Here is a 16,329-nt window from a genome sequence, read left to right as displayed (position 1 = left end):
TGCAAGGGGCTGGAGCCATACTGGGAGGCACTGGGAACATCCTGGGAATGCGGGGGGTCATTCTGGGAAGGACTCAGGTTAGAATGGAAGGTGCTGGGGTCATACTGGGAGGAATTAAGCCAAACTGGGAAGGCCTGGGCTATACTGGGAGTGGGTGGGGTCACACTGGGACGGACTGGTCATACTAGGAAGGGGTAGGGCTGGGGTGGGGCCATACTGGGAAGGACTGAATTATACTGGAAGGAACTGGAGCCATACTGGGAGAGACTGGGGTCATACTGGGGAAGGATAAAGCTGAGACTATAGTCACACGGGGGGGCACTGATGACAACTGGGAGGTAACTGGGACAAGTCAAGGCTCTGCCCTGAGACACATAAGGGCATACTAGGAGGGACTGGAGTGGGGGCTGCTTAGAGTCTGTAAGCAAGAGAGGAGCTACTGGGACAGCGTGGGGTCATAGTGGACCAAAGGGAAGCTGGAAGATGGCATACTGGGAGAGACTGGTCTGGACAGAGAAGATGGGGATGGGGATACACAGGGATTGGGAGGTACTGATGCCAGGATGGGGACATACTGGGAGGGCCTGGAGCCCTACTGGGATGCAACGATAGCAGCCAGGGCTGTCTCCAGCTCCCCAGGGCATTGGGGTGTTCACTCTGGCCCCTACTGATGGCTCCCAACAAAGGCACCGATCTGCAAGACCGCCTGGAAGTCTGCCCAGACACCTGTATGATGTGTGTGTGTCCATCCCCCAGATTCTGTGTGCGTGTGCAAGACCCTTCCCCAGCCAGCTGGAATTGTGTGCACCCCCCAAACAACCCAGGCGTCTGGGACACTCTCAGATAACACACACTTCACACCCCTGTCACACACCCGCCCCTCCACCCCCCCTTGCCGAGCACTGCCTGGGCCATGCAGCTCTTTTCTCCGCTTGTCTCCCAGCGCCTGTTGCAGCACCTGCGCCTCCTCGCCCGTGGCCTGCTGGAGTCGGGAACATGGGGGGGGAGGGGTATGTCACCCACCACAGCTGGGCCTGGCCTGGTCACAGCATCACCAGGGCTGTGGCCGCCTGTTGTGGGGTAAGGGGCGTTGCCTGGGTGAGGCTGGATGGGATCACGTACAGGCAGAGGCCAGCGGTAGGCCGGTGCCCCTCACTCCCCCCCTGCAGCCCCCTGCCCCCAGCCCTGCTGGTGCCCCGCACTCCTGACCCTTGCTCCTGGACCCCTCCTCCTCCCAGACGCCTGGCTCCCACCCTCCCTCCCGCCGCTCCCGGACGCCTGGGTTTGCTCCTGACTCCATCCTGGTTTTCGGTCATTTTATTTTATTACAGAAAAACCCCAGCAGAGCTGCTCCTTCCCAGAGCATTACAGCACCCCCTCCCTCCCCCCGCACCCCCAGGATCTGCCCCCAGGGCTACTTCAGGGCCTTGGCCACCAGCTCGTAGGCCAGCTCGATCTCGGCCGGGTCGGGGCAGGTGCTGGCAAACTCCTCGCGGGTGGCGGCGGCCGCCAGGTAGCGCTGGAGCCCGTGCAGCTCCGCCGGCACGGAGAAGCCCCGGTACTTGCGGCAAACCACCTGGGGGGCAGGGGGTGGAGTCACCAGGGAGGCCACACCACCTGCTTAGCACCCCCACCCCCCACACACACACAGCAGGCAATGCCTAAGCCCGCCCCCTTAGGACAGGCCACACCCCCGCAGGGGGACAAGCTAGCCACCCCACAGGACAAGCCCTGCCTACCTCTGGCTCTGCCCCCACCCAGCTCTAGTCCCACCCACTCCTGGGATCAGACCCCTCAGGATAGGCCCAGCCCACATCAGGCTCCGCCCCAGACAAGCCCCTCCTTACTGGCTCCACTCACCCAGGCCACCCAGAATAAGCCCTGCCCACCCAGGCTCCTGCCCCAGGCCCTCCCATTCCTTCCCCTCATGCTCCACCCCGCCCCATTCTGGGACCCTACAGAACTAGCCCCGCCTACCCCCCTTCTCCCCTCAGGCTCCGCCCACTAATCTGCTGAGACTTCCCAAACCAGCCCTGCCCACCTCTGGCTCCTCCACCACAAAAAGGCCAGCCCCAACCACACCCCCAGGCTCCACTCAGACCCTTTTCTGGGACTCCCAGGCTCCACCTCAGGCCAAGCCCCTCCCACCAAACCCCTAGGCTCTGCCCCCTCCCGCTGGGACTCCCAGGACGAGCCCCCCACCCTCTCAGGCTCTGCCTTCCTCTCCTTTTGGGACCAACCCCCCCACTCTGGACAAGGCCCACTCACCCCTGCTGCCCCTGCCCAATAAGCCTCACCCACCCAGCCCCCTGAGGCTCCTCCTCCTTAACCCCCACCCACTCCCTTAGGCTCCACCCTCTTTTATGACCTCTCCCAGAATAAGCCCCACCCAATCCTTCAGGCTCCATCCTTCCAGAACCCCCCCGGCCCTGCCCCTACCTGGAGCACGTGCAGCTTGGGCAGCAGGTTGCAGTCAGGCAGCGTCAGCTCGTTGCCATCTAGGAAGAGGCGTCGTGATGGCCCCTCGGCCTCGGCGCTCGTCTCGTCCACCTCGTCAGGCAGCGGCGTCTGAAGGTAGGTGTCAAGTGCCCCCAACGCCTTCAGCAGTCCCTTCTCCAGCCCTGAGCAGGGTCACAGGGAAGGCAGCCAATCAGGACAGACGTGGGAAAGGGGGGCAGCCAATCAGGATGGACACAGGAGGGAAGGTGGGCAGCCAGTGAGGTTGGGTAAGGATGGAGGGCAGCGAATTGGAATGGATATGGGAAGAGAGACAAGAAATCAGAAAGAACGTAGGAAGGAAGGCAGCCAATCAGGATCAAGGTGGGATAGAAGACACCAGTCAGCACAGACATAGGAAGGAGAGCAGCCAATCAGATCCAGGTCTCTTCCCAGGCTAGCAGCGATGGAGCAGCCAATCAAAATGGGCATGGGAGGCCAGCCAATTAGATTCCAGGGGGAAAGAAGGGAACCCAATCTGGACGGATGTGGGAAAGTCAGGGAGATTTGGGCATGGAGGGAAAACAATCAATCAGGATCCACAGGGGATAGACAACACCAATGGGAGGACCAACAGCCAATCAGGACTGAGGTGGGATGGGGGCAGCCAGTAAGCTTTGGGTAAGGATGGAGAACAGCCAATCAAAATGGACGTAGGATGGAGGGCACCAGTTAGGATGCATTTGGGGTGAAGCGCTAATAGTGAGGTTTGGGGGTGGAGCCTGAGGTAGGAAAGGAGGACAGCCAATCAAAACTGAGGCAGGAAGGGGGACAGCCAATAGGCCAATGGCGAAAAAAAGCAGGGGGGGAGATGAAGCAAAACCCAGCCCACGAGGACACAGGGCAGGGAGTTGGGTAGGGCGCAGAGGCAACCAATCAGGATACAGCAGGGGTGACAAATGGCGGCCAATGGCACCCAATGGACAGAGAAACGCAACCGCTGAGCAGCCAATGGGGAGGGAGGCTCTGTCTCCAGGCGAAGCCCCGCCCCCAGGGCACTCACCAGTGTTGAGGGCCGGGTTTGAGTTCTTGATATACGCAGAGAACTTGGCAAAGACGTCCAGGCCAGCCGTGTTGGACTCGGGGTTGCGGGCAGCCAGCTTGGGGTACCTGGGTGGGCCGGGGGCGGGTGCTCAGCAGAGGCTCCGCCCCCTTTCCTGAAACCCACCTCCAGCCCCTCAGAGGCCCCCAACACCCCAGTGCCTCAACTCAGCCCTTCAGAACCCCGCCCCCATTGATCCAGGGCCCCTCCCTGAGCCCCGCCCCCACCCTCAAAGCCCCACACATTGTCCCTCAGAGCCCGAGCCACACCACCACCCTTTCAGAGCGCCTCCCCGGACATAGCCTCACCCCCTCACTCCAAACCCTGACCCCACCCTAAGAGCCACAGCCTGCCCCCCAAAACTCTGCCCCCCAACCTACCCTTAGCCTCACCCCCACCCCCATCCCCCGCCCCTCCACCCTCCGAGCCCTGGCCCCATGCAGCAGAGCCCCACCCCCACTCCCTCAGAGTCCCACCCTCTGCCACAGACCCTGCCCCTTCCCCCCAGAGCCCTGCCCCATCCTCAAAGCCCCACCCCTAGCTCCCAGGCCCCGCCCTACCTGGGGGGCCCTAGGGTAGCCTCCAGGAACTCCTCGATCTTGTTGGTGTCAGTGATCACCTCATCCCCGTAGAGCAGGAAGGGCAGCTGCCCCCCGGGGCACAGCCGCTGCACCATCTCCGTGCGCCTGGCGGGGCAGGGGTGAGTGAGGGACACTGCCCAGGCTCAGGGGGGCAGAGGGCTGCAGGTCAGGAGTGAGGGGCACTGGCAGGGCTCACAGGGGGCAGGAGCTGTGGGTCAGGAGTGAGGGGCACCAGCAGGGCTGGGTGGCAGGGGCTACAAGTCAGGAGTGAGGGGTACTGGGGGGCAGGGGGTCACCCACCGCCTGGTGTCCACTGTGGTGACGTTGAAGGTGACCCCCTTGAGCCACAGCACCATGAAGAGCCGCTGGGAGAAGGGGCAGTTCCCGATCTTTGCTCCATCGCTGCCAGCCTGGGAAGAGGCATGCAAGGGGTTAAACCTGGCCCAGGCCCCACCCTCTAATGCAGTACCAGCTCCCCCCAGCGGGTGGAAGGAGGGAGTCAGCCCCCTTCCCCATAGAGCACTGGCCACGCCTCCGGTTGCCACGGACCCCCAGGACCAGGCAGTTGCTAGGGAAAATGCCCCCTCCTGCCCTGCCCTGTTACGGTTACCAAGGAAACCCTCCCCTCAGCCCCTCCTAGCTTGCCTGTCTGGACAGATGGTTGCTAGGGAAATAGCCCCTCCCACTCCACCTGGCTGCGCCTCACCCCACTAGCAACTGGTTCCTAGAGAGACACCTGTCTTGCTAGGGACACACCCCTTCTTGCCCCACATGGCAACAGCTGCTAAGGGAGGCACAGAAATACAAGCTGTTCCTAGGAACAGCTAGGAAACTGCCCTCCCCAATACAGCCCTAGGGAAGTTACTAGGACAGTAGGCCCCGCCCCTACCTTCTCAGGGCCACACCCTCCCTTGGTCGCCATGGCAATGAGACATGCCTGTCTGGCAACTGTTGCCATGGAGAGACAGCACCACACCTGCCAGGCAACAGACCGCTCCAAGCTACCTCCTGCCAAAAGTCTCTAGGATGCACGGGTTCCTCCCCCAGCCCTGGGAGGGCAGTGGGGTCCGGTGGGGCCCCGACTCCTGGGTTCCCTCTCCATTGGGGGGGGGGGGGGGGTCGGGCAGGGACCCTCGGACACGTGGGATCTCTGGGAGGGGAGCAGGGCTCGTAGGTTTGAGCAGCAGGGTGGGAGGAAGCCCCAGTGCCTGGGCTAAGGGGGCTGCAGGTCAGGAGTGAGGGGCACCAGCAGGGCAGGGCAGGGGGCATCTGGGCTGCTACCACTGGGCAGTTGTTTCCCCCCAGCCCCCACAGGTGGAGCCAAATGGTTCCTTCCACTGAGCTCCCAGCTAAGCAGGACCCCCCACATGTTCAGCCCCTGGCTGGGAGACCAAGTGGGGGAAGAGAGAGGTGCGGGGGCGAGGCCCTCCAGCCCTCTCATTCTTCTCAGAGTACCCAGGCATCTGGGTTTCCAGCCCCCCCTGCTCTCCCCCTTCACCCCCCTCCCCTCCCTTCCCAGGTCTGTTTGCAGTGTCAACACCCAGCCAAGACCTGACACTGGCCCCACCCTGGAGAGAGGCAGAAAGGAACCCGGGCCTCCGCTCCCCCCTGCTCCCACTCCCTGCCCTGGGAGCCCTGGCATCCAGGCACCCATTCCCACCTGCCTGCTCCAAGGCCCCAGGACTCGCTCCCCTCCCAGAGCTGGAAAGAGCCCAGGGGTCCTGGCGGGGACCCAGATGATTCTGTTGCAATGTTTAATCTCAGTGCAGCCTCAGGGCTCAACCAACGGCGCCACACCCAGCCCGGCATGCACATGCACACACACATACAACCCAGGCATCCTGGACGCGTGCGCACACACACACGCATGCACAGCAGGGGGAGGGGATCATGGGCCCTGCTGAGATGCAGAGAGATTAAAAATTATCTACATCGGATGTGGAAAGATACGGTTGCACAGGAAATACCCGTGCACGCGTGCATGCATCCCAGAAGTCTGGGTTCTGTGCCTGCAGTGTGTGTGTGTGTGTGTGTGTGTGTGTGTGTGTGTGTGTGTGTGTGTGTCCAGGTTTGAACTTAGATGTGGGTCCCTATGGGTTTGTGTGTGTGTGTGTAAACAACCGGCCACATATGAACACATGGATGCCTAGAAGTGTGTTTGTGTGCATGTGTGTGGGGACTCATATGTGAACATGTGTGTGCACGTGTACAGGGGTCAGGGGGTTCTACTGTGTATACTTAAAGTGTCCTTGTGTGAACTGGTGGCTGCCTAGAGTGCTGTGCATGTGTATATGTGTAAGCCCTCACATGCAAAAGAGTGTGTATGTGTGTACATGGGTACACATGTCCACATGTGAATTCACGGATGTTTAGATGTGTGTGTGTCCATGTGTGGACTCATGTGAACACGTGTGTATGATAGTGTGCGTGTGTGTGTACATGAGTGTCCACATGTGAATTCATGGGTGCCTAGAGGCCTGTGCACGTGTGTATCTGAAGGGAACAAGGAAAGGAGAAAAGATACCAGGGCGGGGAAGAGGGGCAGGGAACCCAGTCAGAATGGGGGTCAGAAACCCCCCCCAAGAAGACCCCATCACACCCCAGACATAATCCATCCTGCCTTGTTACAACCATGGAAACCAGTATGCAACACCTCACCAGCCCAGCCCTCAAACTGGTCCCTACCTACAGACTGAGCATCTGATCCAGTTCCCACAGGATTCAACCCAGTTCAGGCCCAGCTCTGGGGACTGGGAGATCTCAGCCAGACAAGATCTCAGGTCAATTTCAATTACCTGGTCAATTTCACTGGAGGAAACTGAGGCAGGAGCTGGGGGGGGGGGAGGCAGTGAGCCTTAAACAGCTGGATCCACCAATTAAACCAGGTCTAATGGTGGGGTGGGTTATTGGCCAATTTCACACCCAAATTTGCTTGGAGACAAGGAAAAAAAACCCCTATTTTAGTCAATTTCACCCCAAAATTAGCTAGAAGGGAAAAAAACCTCATTTTAGTCAATTTTGGGATGAAATTGACTTTAAAAGTTGTTTTCTTCCCCCTTTTAGCTAATTCTGAGATGAAACTGACTAAAATTATTTTCCCCGACCTAGCTAATTTCACCCCAAAATCCAATATACTGTGGTCAATTTCACCTCAAAATTAGCTAAAGGGGAAAAATAACTTATTTTAGTAATTTTCACCCCCAAATTAGTTTGAAGCCAATTTATTTTTATCCAATTTCACCCTGGGTTTAGAAAGCAAGGAACCAACACACATTTAACCAATTTCACCACACAATGAACCAACTGGTTCATTTGGTTATAAAACTGTTGGTCAGTTTTATAACCAAATTAGCTGGAATCCAACTAACTAATGTATTTGTAGTCAATTTTCCACCAAAATTAGCTTGAAACCAAGACGCCAACTTGCTATGGAGCTTGAAGAGAACCAAGCAACCTGTTTTTAGCCAATTTCACACCAAAAAAGGCTAGACTGGAAGAAACCAGCATGCTGGTGGTCAATTCCACGCCACAATTAACCAGAGGGAAACTAATCAACTTGTCTTTAAGTCAGTTTCACACCAAAACGAGCTGGAAGCTCAGGGCACCAACCTGCTTTTAGCAAATTTCACACCAAAATGAGCTTGCAGAGAATCAGTCAATCCATTTTTAACCCAATTCCACCCCGCGGCCCCCCAATCAGCTAAAAGGAAAAGAAATCAACTTTCCTGCTAGTCAATTTCACACCAAAATTAGCTGGAAGGGAAGGAATCACCTCATTTGTACCCAGTTTCACACCAAAAGCAATCTTAGGGCCAATTTATGCTTAGCTAGTTTCACCCCCAAATTAGCTGGAATCCAACAAACCATTTAGCATTGGTCAGTCTCACAGCACAACAAGCCTAAAGGGAACAAATCAACCAGGTTTTTTTTTTAGCCAGTTTCACACCAAAATAACTAGAAGGAAACAAGAGGATGTATCTTTAGTCAGTTACACATGCAAATTAGCTGGAATGGAAGGAACCACCATCCTATTTTTACCTAATCTCATTTTACCAAAACTTAATTTTACCAAAATTAGCTCCAGGCCAATTTATTTTGAGCTAATTTCAAACCAAAAATTAGCTCGGATCCAACTAGCCAATCTGTTTTTAATCAATATTTGCACCAAAATGAGCCTGAGGAGAAGGAACCCACTTATTTTTAGTAAATTTCCAGCATACATTAGCTTGAAAAGCAGGAGTCAACCTGTTTTTGGTTTTTTTTTCAGTCAATTTCACAACAAATTAAGCCTGAACAAAAGGAACCAACCTGTTTTTAGCTAATTGAACACTCAAATTAGCTGGAAGGAAAAGAATGAATTTATTATCAGTCAATTTCACATCACAATGAGCTGGAAGAGGCCAAATCCATGCGTTTTTAGCTAATTTCTTGCCAAAAGGAGCTAGAAGGGAAGGGCCCAATTTACTGTAGTCCATTTCACTCCAAAATTAGCTGGAATCCAATGAACCGATTTATTGTTAGTTAATTTCAAACCAAAATTAGTTAGAAGGAAACCAGATCCAATGGCGTTTTATAGGCAATTTCCCACCAACATGAAGGGCTTTGACCTAAAATCAAACTGGCTCCAGGGGCCTTCATTGGGGGAACTGGAGTCAAACTGGTTTCAGAATTAAACTGGGTTTGGAGGATTTGACTGAAGGGAAGCGGAGTCAAACTGGTTGGGGGGGAATTACCAGGGAGAACTGGAATCACAAGGGTCTGAAAGGCTTTGATTGGGAGAACTGGAGTCAAACTGATTTCAGAATGAAATCAAAGTGGTTTGTGAGGGTTTGACTTGAGGGAAGTGGAGTCAAACCAGTTTGAGGGTTCTGGGGTTTTTTTTTTAAACTGGGGAGAACTGGAATCAAATGGGTCTGAGGGGCTTTGATAAGGAGAACTGGAGTTAAACTGGTTTTAGGGGCTTTGATCTGGAATCTAACTGGTTTGTGGGGTTTTCTTTTACTGGGGAAAGGGCAGTTAAATTGGTTTTGGGAGGGGGATCTCGACTGCAGAAGCTGGTGTCAAACTGGTTTTAAGGATTTTGATCTGGAGTCAAACTAGTTTGAGGGGCTTTGACTGAGGGAACCAGAATCAAATGGGGCTCGAGGGCTTTGACTGTTTCAGGGTCTTTGATCTGGAACCAGACTGGTTTGAGGGGCCCTCACAGGGAGGAAGAGGGGCCAAGCTGGTTTCAAGGGCTCTGACTGGGGGAAACTGGAGTCAAGCTGGTTTCAGGAGCTTTGATCTGGAATCAAGCTGGTTGGGGAGGTCTGGACTGCGGGAAACCGGTTTGAAGGCTTTTGATTTGAGGGGCTCTTACTGGGAGGAACTGGAGTTACACTGGTTTGAGGATTAGGCATCAAACTGATTTGTGGGGGTTTCTGACTAGTTTCCAGAGCTTTGGTTTGGAATCAAACTAGTCCCAGGGGCTTTGGCTTGGGGGGGGGGGGGGGGGTCCTCGCTGGTCTCAGAGCTCTGATCCGGAATCCAACTGGTTTCAGGGGGTTCGCACTGGGAGGAACTAGAGTCAAACTGGTTTTGGGAACTCGGGCAGCCTGAGCCGAGCACGAGGGAAGGAGGCGGCGCGGGAGGGGCTGGGCGGATGCAGGAGCCGCCCGGGGAGCGGAAGCCTTGGCTCGCACTCCTCCCTGCCCCCCGCTCCCCCCCCGGCCTGCACCCCCCCAGACCCGTCCCCCGTCCCCCCCCCCGGGCAGGGGTGCACCCCCCCCGGGCTGCCCCATCCATCCACCCTGCCGGGGCGGGGTCCCAGCGCTGCTCCGTCCCTTCCCCATCCCGGGGGGATCCGAGCAGCGCCCCTCGGCCCGGCCCGGCCCCCTCTTCTCCTCTCCCCCGACCCCGGCCCGCACACCCCGCTGCCCCCCGACCTTCACGAACAGCTCCACGGGCGGCGGCTCCGGCTCGGCCATGGCTGCACCCAAGGGCCCCCCCGCCCCGCCCCGCCCGGACGCCCGGGTCCCCTCCCCGCGGGGCGGGGCGGGGCGGGGGGCAGCCCGGCTTCCTGAGTGGGGGGGTGGGGGCAGGGTGCCTGGATCTTTTGGGGGAGGGGACTCAGACGCCTGGGTGTCCTGGGGGGGGGGGCAGCAGGGCACCTGGGCGGGGGGGGCGGGGAGGCGAGGGGACCCCCGGCTTCTCCGGGGACAGGTGGGCACTTGCGTGCTCTGGGCGGGGTGGCGCGGGGCGGGCGGGGACGGCAACCAGCGCCACAAGCCGCCGCGGGACGGAGACTGGGCCGGCTCGGGCGGGGCCGCGATCGTCCCCTGGTCCTGGGGCGCGTGCGGGCGGGAGACACGCGCGGGCGGGACACCGGGAGTTTCACTCCCCCAGCCTCGGCCGGAGAACCGGGGCGTCCGGGCTCCGTCACCGCCCCCCCACCCCCCCAAGCCGGGCGTCCGCGTACTCTGTAAACGCGCCCCCCGCCGGTGCCCCTCGCTCCCGACCCCCCCCGCGGGGATTAGTGCCCTTTGTGCCTCGGCGCCGGGCTCAGCACTGGGGGGGAGGGGGGCGCGAGTCCGGCGGACCCGGCAGCAGCGCCACGTGCCCATGGCCGCGCGGGGCTACACCGTGCTCATCCTGCCCCTGGGCAGCGCCCTGGGCAGCTGGGACGCGCTGCGGGGCTTCCTGCGGGTGAGTGCCCTGACCCCCCGGCCCCGGCGTCCGGGCTCTCCACCCCCCTAAAGCCGCCCTCCCCGAAAGGATCCACGTGTCCTAGCACCCCCCGGCCCCAAGGGACCCAGGTGTCATAACTCCCCCCGAGGGACCCGAGCTCCCAGCCCCGCAGGGGACGCAGGTGTCCTGACACCGCCCATCCCATCCCATCCTTTCCCCTCCCCCAGCTGCGGCGGCTGCAGGGGCTGGAGCGGGAGCGAGACGCGCTGCTGCAGGGACTCGAACTCGCGGAGCGGCTTCGCGCCTGGTGCCAGCGCCACCTGCAGGCTGCCCAGCGCCGCCGCCGCCACGCCCAGCGCGCAGGCGCGGTACGTACTACCGCGCCCACGGGCTGGGACGCTGGGCGGACCGTTGCTGATGTGGCGGGGTGGGGCCAATTTTCTCAATGGGGAAGGCGTGGGAGGGTCGACCGTTGTTATTAATGGGCTGGGGGGGGGTTGTAGAATGTTCCATTACTATTATAGGCTGGGGGGCTTCCATTATCAATGGGGAAGGGAGGTGGACTATTTGGGTGTGGGGTTCCGTTATCAAGGGGAAAGGGAGGGTAGGTCAGTTCATTGTTATCAATGGGATAGTGTGTGTGTGGAATCTCCCATTGCTATTATGAGGGGGTTCCGTTATCAGTACGGGGGAATGGGGAAGAGGAGGATGGGTCAGCTCATAATTATCAGAGGAGAAGAGGGGGCAGTAACTGGTTCACTGCTAATAGGGGAGAGAGGGTAGGATGCTTCTACCATCAATTGGGGGGTGGACTGTTCCATTGCTGTTATAGGGGGTGGTTTCATTATCAGTGGGAAAAGGAAAAATTGGACCAGTCCACTGTTATCAATGGAGTCCACTGCTAATTTAGTTGGGGAAGGGTGGGAGTAAGAGAGTCCTTTGGCATCAATGAGGGGGTGTCAATCCACTGTTATCAATGGTGAGAGTGGAATGTTCCATTAGGATTGGTAGTCGGGGAAGCACCCACTGTTATGATGGGAGTAGGAGGGTGGAATGTCCTATTAGTAGGATGGGAGGAGCATCCACTTAATGGGGAATCGGTCCATTGTTATCGAGAGAAATGGGAAATAGGAGTGACCCATTCTTGTCCTAGTAGGGGGGATGGGTGGAATGTTCCATTCCTAGCTGGGGGGGGAGGATTCCATTGGTGTCAATAGGGATTGAGAGCTGGGAGGTTCCCTTTTTGTCATAGTATCAATGGGGATTTATTATGAATAGAAACAGGGGCACATGGATGCTATTGGGGGCATGGATCGTTCCATTATTTCTGACACAGGAGGAGAGGAAATGGATGTTGCAGTGTTATATTGTAGTGGAGCGGGGTGGACTGCCCCATGTTTCCCACAGGGATCAATGGAGGCAGGGGGGATGGGGGCACGTTGTAGGGAAGCCTAATGTGGTGGGTGGTGGTTAAGGAGACCCATGTCGGGGGAGGTATTCTCCACCTGCAGGTCTCCCTGACAAGTGTTTCCGCTGCCTCCTGCTCCCAGGACTATTTGGGAGACTCCGGCTCCGACCACAGCTGCCTCCTGCTGGCCAAGATCCAGGAGGTGAATCAGTGCCTCGAGAAACTCTTTGCTGGGGCCAGAAAGGTGCGGGCTGGGAGTGGGGGGGCACCAGAAGGACTAGGGAGGCAGGAGCTGCAGGCCGGGAGTGAGGGGCTGGGAGCGGGGGTACTGAGGGGTGGGGGGCTGCAGGGCTGGGGAATAACAACTAAGCACTGTCTCCCCCCAGGGCAGCACCCCCCCATGCTCCCACCAGGACCAGGCCCGGGACCCCCCTGTCCCACTGTGGAAGAGGCTGGAGTTTCAGCAGCAAACGCTGTCGGTGCTGCGAGAGCAGAACCGCTTGCTCATCAAGGTGAGGAGGCTGCAGGGGGCAGAGGACACCAAAGCAGCCGACCAGGTTGCTGCCGTGGGTCCGTCCATGGCCAACTCCATTGTGGAGCTGGGCCCAGGATGGCCCACGGGGCCGCTGTGGCCAACCCAAGATGGCTGCCAGGCCCCGTGGCCAGCTGGGCCAGGATGGCCGACTGCTGCCAACTGTGTGGTGCCCCCGTGGGCGTTATGCGCTGGGCGAGGCCTCTGTTCGCAATGGCCAAATCTTGAGGCAGCTGCTGCGGGTGGGCCCCTGACGTGGCCGATACCCCATGGTAGGGCTGCTTGAGGTGGGGGTGACAAATGGCTGCACCAACGGGTCTGTTTGGGAGCCGGCGATGGGGGAGGCCAGGTTCAAGATGGCTGCTGGCACCGGGCCCTAGGCCTGGGGGGGATGGTACCCCGGGGAAGGACGGGCTGTTGGTAGTGAGACAAGGTGGATGCCGGAGAAGCCAGCCTTGCCCAACAGCACCCAGATGGCTGTTAGGGCAGTGGGTTCAAGATGGCCACTTTGCTGGCGGCACAAAGTACACCCCAGCGAATTGCACAATTATGCTCCCGTGTAATAATGTGCATACAACATACGACCACGCATAATTGCATTATATTGCATAATTTAATCTGGGCAGGCTCTGTGCCTCTGGGGCTCCTGGCACCACGAGCGGTGCTGCGCAACTGGACGGCGGGGAGGGGAGCTCCTGCCTGCTGCGGGGGGCATTGCACCCCCCTGCTGTTGGCAGCAGTGGCAGGTCCAAGATGGCCACCTCTCCCCCTGCCCTGCTAAGCCAGCCTCGTGAAAGCCTGCCTTACATGGCTGACCTGGGGGGGCCTGGCCCAAGATGGACACCCTTGCCCCCGCAACTGGGAGATCTCTCCCCAAGGTGGCTGCTTCTTCTGGGAGGGAGACCCCGAGATGGCTGCCCCCCAAAAGGGCCTGCCCCAGGTGGCCGCCCACTGCTATCTCGGCTGCAGGAGGCGTCGGCCAAGAGCGAGCGCATCGCACGGCTGGAGCGGGAGAAGGCATTGCTGGTCCAGCTGCTCCGGGAGACCCAGGGCGGCCGCAGCACAGCCCACAGGGCGCCCATGTTCCTCTGAGGTCACTTCCTGCTTGATGACATCGCGCCTGCTGAAACGGAACCCCAGCGTGGTAGCCTGTGTTGCTCAGCGATGTCACTTCCTGCTGCTCCTGCTCATCCTAAGGTTGCTGCCTCTGAAGTCACGTGCGCAGTGGTGTCTTCCCCCAAACTGATGTGGTCTGCAGGAACCCAGGCAGCTGGGCCGCCCGCCTGTCCTGCTGGAGTTCGTTGCCCCACTGGGTGCCCCAGGCTTTCCCTTGCCTGGAGAACCCAGATGCATGGGTCCCCTCACTTCCTCATGGCCACATTTCCTTCTGTCCTTCTCTCATACAAACACACAACTCCAAACATGTGGGACACCACCCCCCCAGCATCTGGGGCGTGTGTGTGTGTGTGCACGCGCGCACACACACACGACCCAGGCATCCATGACAGACACAACCCAGGCACACGAGATGCACACATACCCCTTTGTGCCTCTCCCTTGAACACCCTCCTCCCCAGGCCCTGAGGACCCCGCTCCTCCCAGACCAGTTTCCCAGTGTGGCCAACTGGGCGTCTGGGACACGCTTTCTAAGATAAGAGGTAGTATGGTAAGAGCCCGGCCCTTCACTCCTGGTGGCTGCAGCTGGCCAATCATCTCGGCCGCTTCCATTCGTGCCTGGGAGACGGCAGCACTATAATCACAGAGTGCCTTCCTCCAAAACAGTGGTCACCAACCAGTTGATCTCCATCAACTGGTTGGTCATGGAGCCTCTGATAGTCAATCTCAGGGTGAGGGGTGGGCACCAGATCCTGCGGTGCCCTTTACAGACAAAAAGTGATCTTCACCATGAAAAGGTTGCAGACCACTGCTCCAAAGGGTTTGTTTCAGAGCCCCCCTGGCTCTCCACCCTCCTTCCACCTCTATACATATAAGTATCCATTGAACTCTTTTTTCGTGAGAGTTGGCTTTACTGAAAACAATCACGAGACTCCTGATTTCCAGGTCAAATTAACTCTGACTCATGATCTGATAGATCAAATCTTGGGATTTTTTCTTCTGGCATGCGTAGAGAGTGCAAAGCTGGTAAGTCGGTGTAGGACAGGGGGTAGGGAGGTTGATTGAGACCCCCATGGTGAGGGAGGGAGTGGGGCAGGGGCTGTAGTGAATGAAGCCTGGGGGCCAGGGCAAGTCATGCAACAGCCATGGGCAGCTGTCTGTGCGTATCTGCCCCTCACTCCCAAGCCATACCCCACCAGCCCTGCTGCTGCCCCCCACAGCACCCTCCATCCTGCCAGGGTGTAGGGGGGACCCCCTCCCCAAGCTCCAAATCCCACACCCACAGCCCCACACCTTCACAACACCCCCCCACCACACATTTTTAATTTAATTTTTTATTTATTTTATTATTTAAAAACAATACTTTTCTTTGAAAAAATCTAGTTGGTCTAATAAAAGATATCACCTCTACCATGAGTCCCAATTCCTTCCTCCCCACACATACAGACTTCAAAAATAGCAATTCATGAGTTACATTCCAAATTCCTTGATTTTTAAGTTTGTCTCACAATTTTTGACATGGGCTGGCAATTCTGTTTTATTGATACATTACCGTTTTTAAGGAATTTGAAAGCCTTCCAGTGCCTCGATCATGATAATAAAATAAATTCTAAATACCTATATATTTTGGTGTTTTTGTTTTATAGAGAATCGGAGCTCCCGCTGCCCCCTTCACTCACCAAGATGTGGGTCCAGCTGCAGCTGTCGTCGTCCCCCCCCCGCTGCTTTGTGGCACTGGGCAGTCCTGATATGGCCGTGCCCCTCACTCTCAACCCACAGCCTCCTCGGCCCTGTGGGTGCCCCTCACTCCCAACCCACAGCCGCCCACCCCAGCCCTGCCAGTGCCTCTCATAGAATAAACAGACAGTGAGGGTTGGAAAGGAGCCTCAGAAGGGACCTCAAAGCAGGCCCAGCCCCAACTAGATCATTCCAGCCAAGGCTCTGTCAAGCTGGGGAGACTCCACCACCTCCGGGTATCCTGTTCCAGTGGTTCACCACCCCCCCAGCCAGAGTGTTTCCTAATATTCAACCTCAACTTCCCTTGTGTAAGTGGAGCCCATTGCTCCTTGTTCTGGTCACCCAACTTCTATTATCATAAGGAATGAGGGCTCCTGGGTTGTTTGCCAGCTCTGGGAGGACTGCAGACCTGACATGAAATCAGGAGGGCCGAGGAGCCAGGACACCTGGGTTCTCATCTCCCTCAGAGGACTGTAGGACCTAATGGGCTCAAGCTCAGGAAGGGGGAGCTGGGAGCCCTATTCTGCATTGGTCACCTCACTGCTTTGCTGTTGGCTTTTGCAGCTTAAACTTCAGAAATTGCTGAAACGACGGAAGACATTTCGAGGCGTACTCAAATGCCTTACAAACGCACTCCTATGGTCTCCTTCACGTTTTTGTAGTTGACCTTCCTGTCAACGAGGCATGTGTCCACTGCATTCTCTCCTTTCCTGGAGAAAAAAAAGCTCTCTCCAGCATCGTGCTCCATGAC

At 57.7% G+C, this 16,329-nt stretch overlaps 2 protein-coding genes across 12 annotated transcripts; one reads left to right on the top strand and one right to left on the bottom strand.

Moving 5' to 3' along the window:
* Positions 1 to 1,302: 1,302 nt before the first annotated feature.
* Positions 1,303 to 10,127, bottom strand: CLIC1 (chloride intracellular channel 1). The gene is made up of 6 exons (XM_014595757.3): positions 10,044 to 10,127; positions 4,420 to 4,529; positions 4,099 to 4,224; positions 3,500 to 3,606; positions 2,440 to 2,621; positions 1,303 to 1,576 (listed from the first exon to the last, which is right to left on the bottom strand). The coding sequence occupies exons 1-6, from the start codon at positions 10,083 to 10,085 to the stop codon at positions 1,415 to 1,417; spliced, it is 729 nt and encodes a 242-aa protein (XP_014451243.1). The 5' UTR covers positions 10,086 to 10,127; the 3' UTR covers positions 1,303 to 1,414.
* On the top strand, positions 9,630 to 15,463 carry SAPCD1 (suppressor APC domain containing 1). Of its 11 annotated transcripts, none has more exons than XM_059714329.1 (5): positions 9,630 to 10,803; positions 11,013 to 11,153; positions 12,336 to 12,395; positions 12,585 to 12,705; positions 13,695 to 15,463. In XM_059714329.1, exons 1-5 carry the CDS (start codon positions 9,761 to 9,763, stop codon positions 13,815 to 13,817), a joined length of 1,488 nt encoding a protein of 495 aa, XP_059570312.1. In that variant the 5' UTR covers positions 9,630 to 9,760; the 3' UTR covers positions 13,818 to 15,463. The 11 variants fall into 11 exon arrangements, 9 of the variants coding, with proteins under 9 accessions (XP_059570312.1, XP_059570311.1, XP_019342554.2 ...); XM_059714328.1 differs by having other exon boundaries at positions 12,580 to 12,705; positions 13,604 to 15,463; XM_059714332.1 differs by having other exon boundaries at positions 10,263 to 10,803; positions 12,336 to 12,437.
* Positions 15,464 to 16,329: the final 866 nt, after the last annotated feature.

Source organism: Alligator mississippiensis, chromosome 11 (genome assembly GCF_030867095.1).
Source record: "Alligator mississippiensis isolate rAllMis1 chromosome 11, rAllMis1, whole genome shotgun sequence".
In the NCBI taxonomy this organism is placed as follows: domain Eukaryota; kingdom Metazoa; phylum Chordata; order Crocodylia; family Alligatoridae; genus Alligator; species Alligator mississippiensis.
Note: the sequence above shows the minus strand (reverse complement) of the source record. Positions and strands in the feature narration are given on the sequence as shown.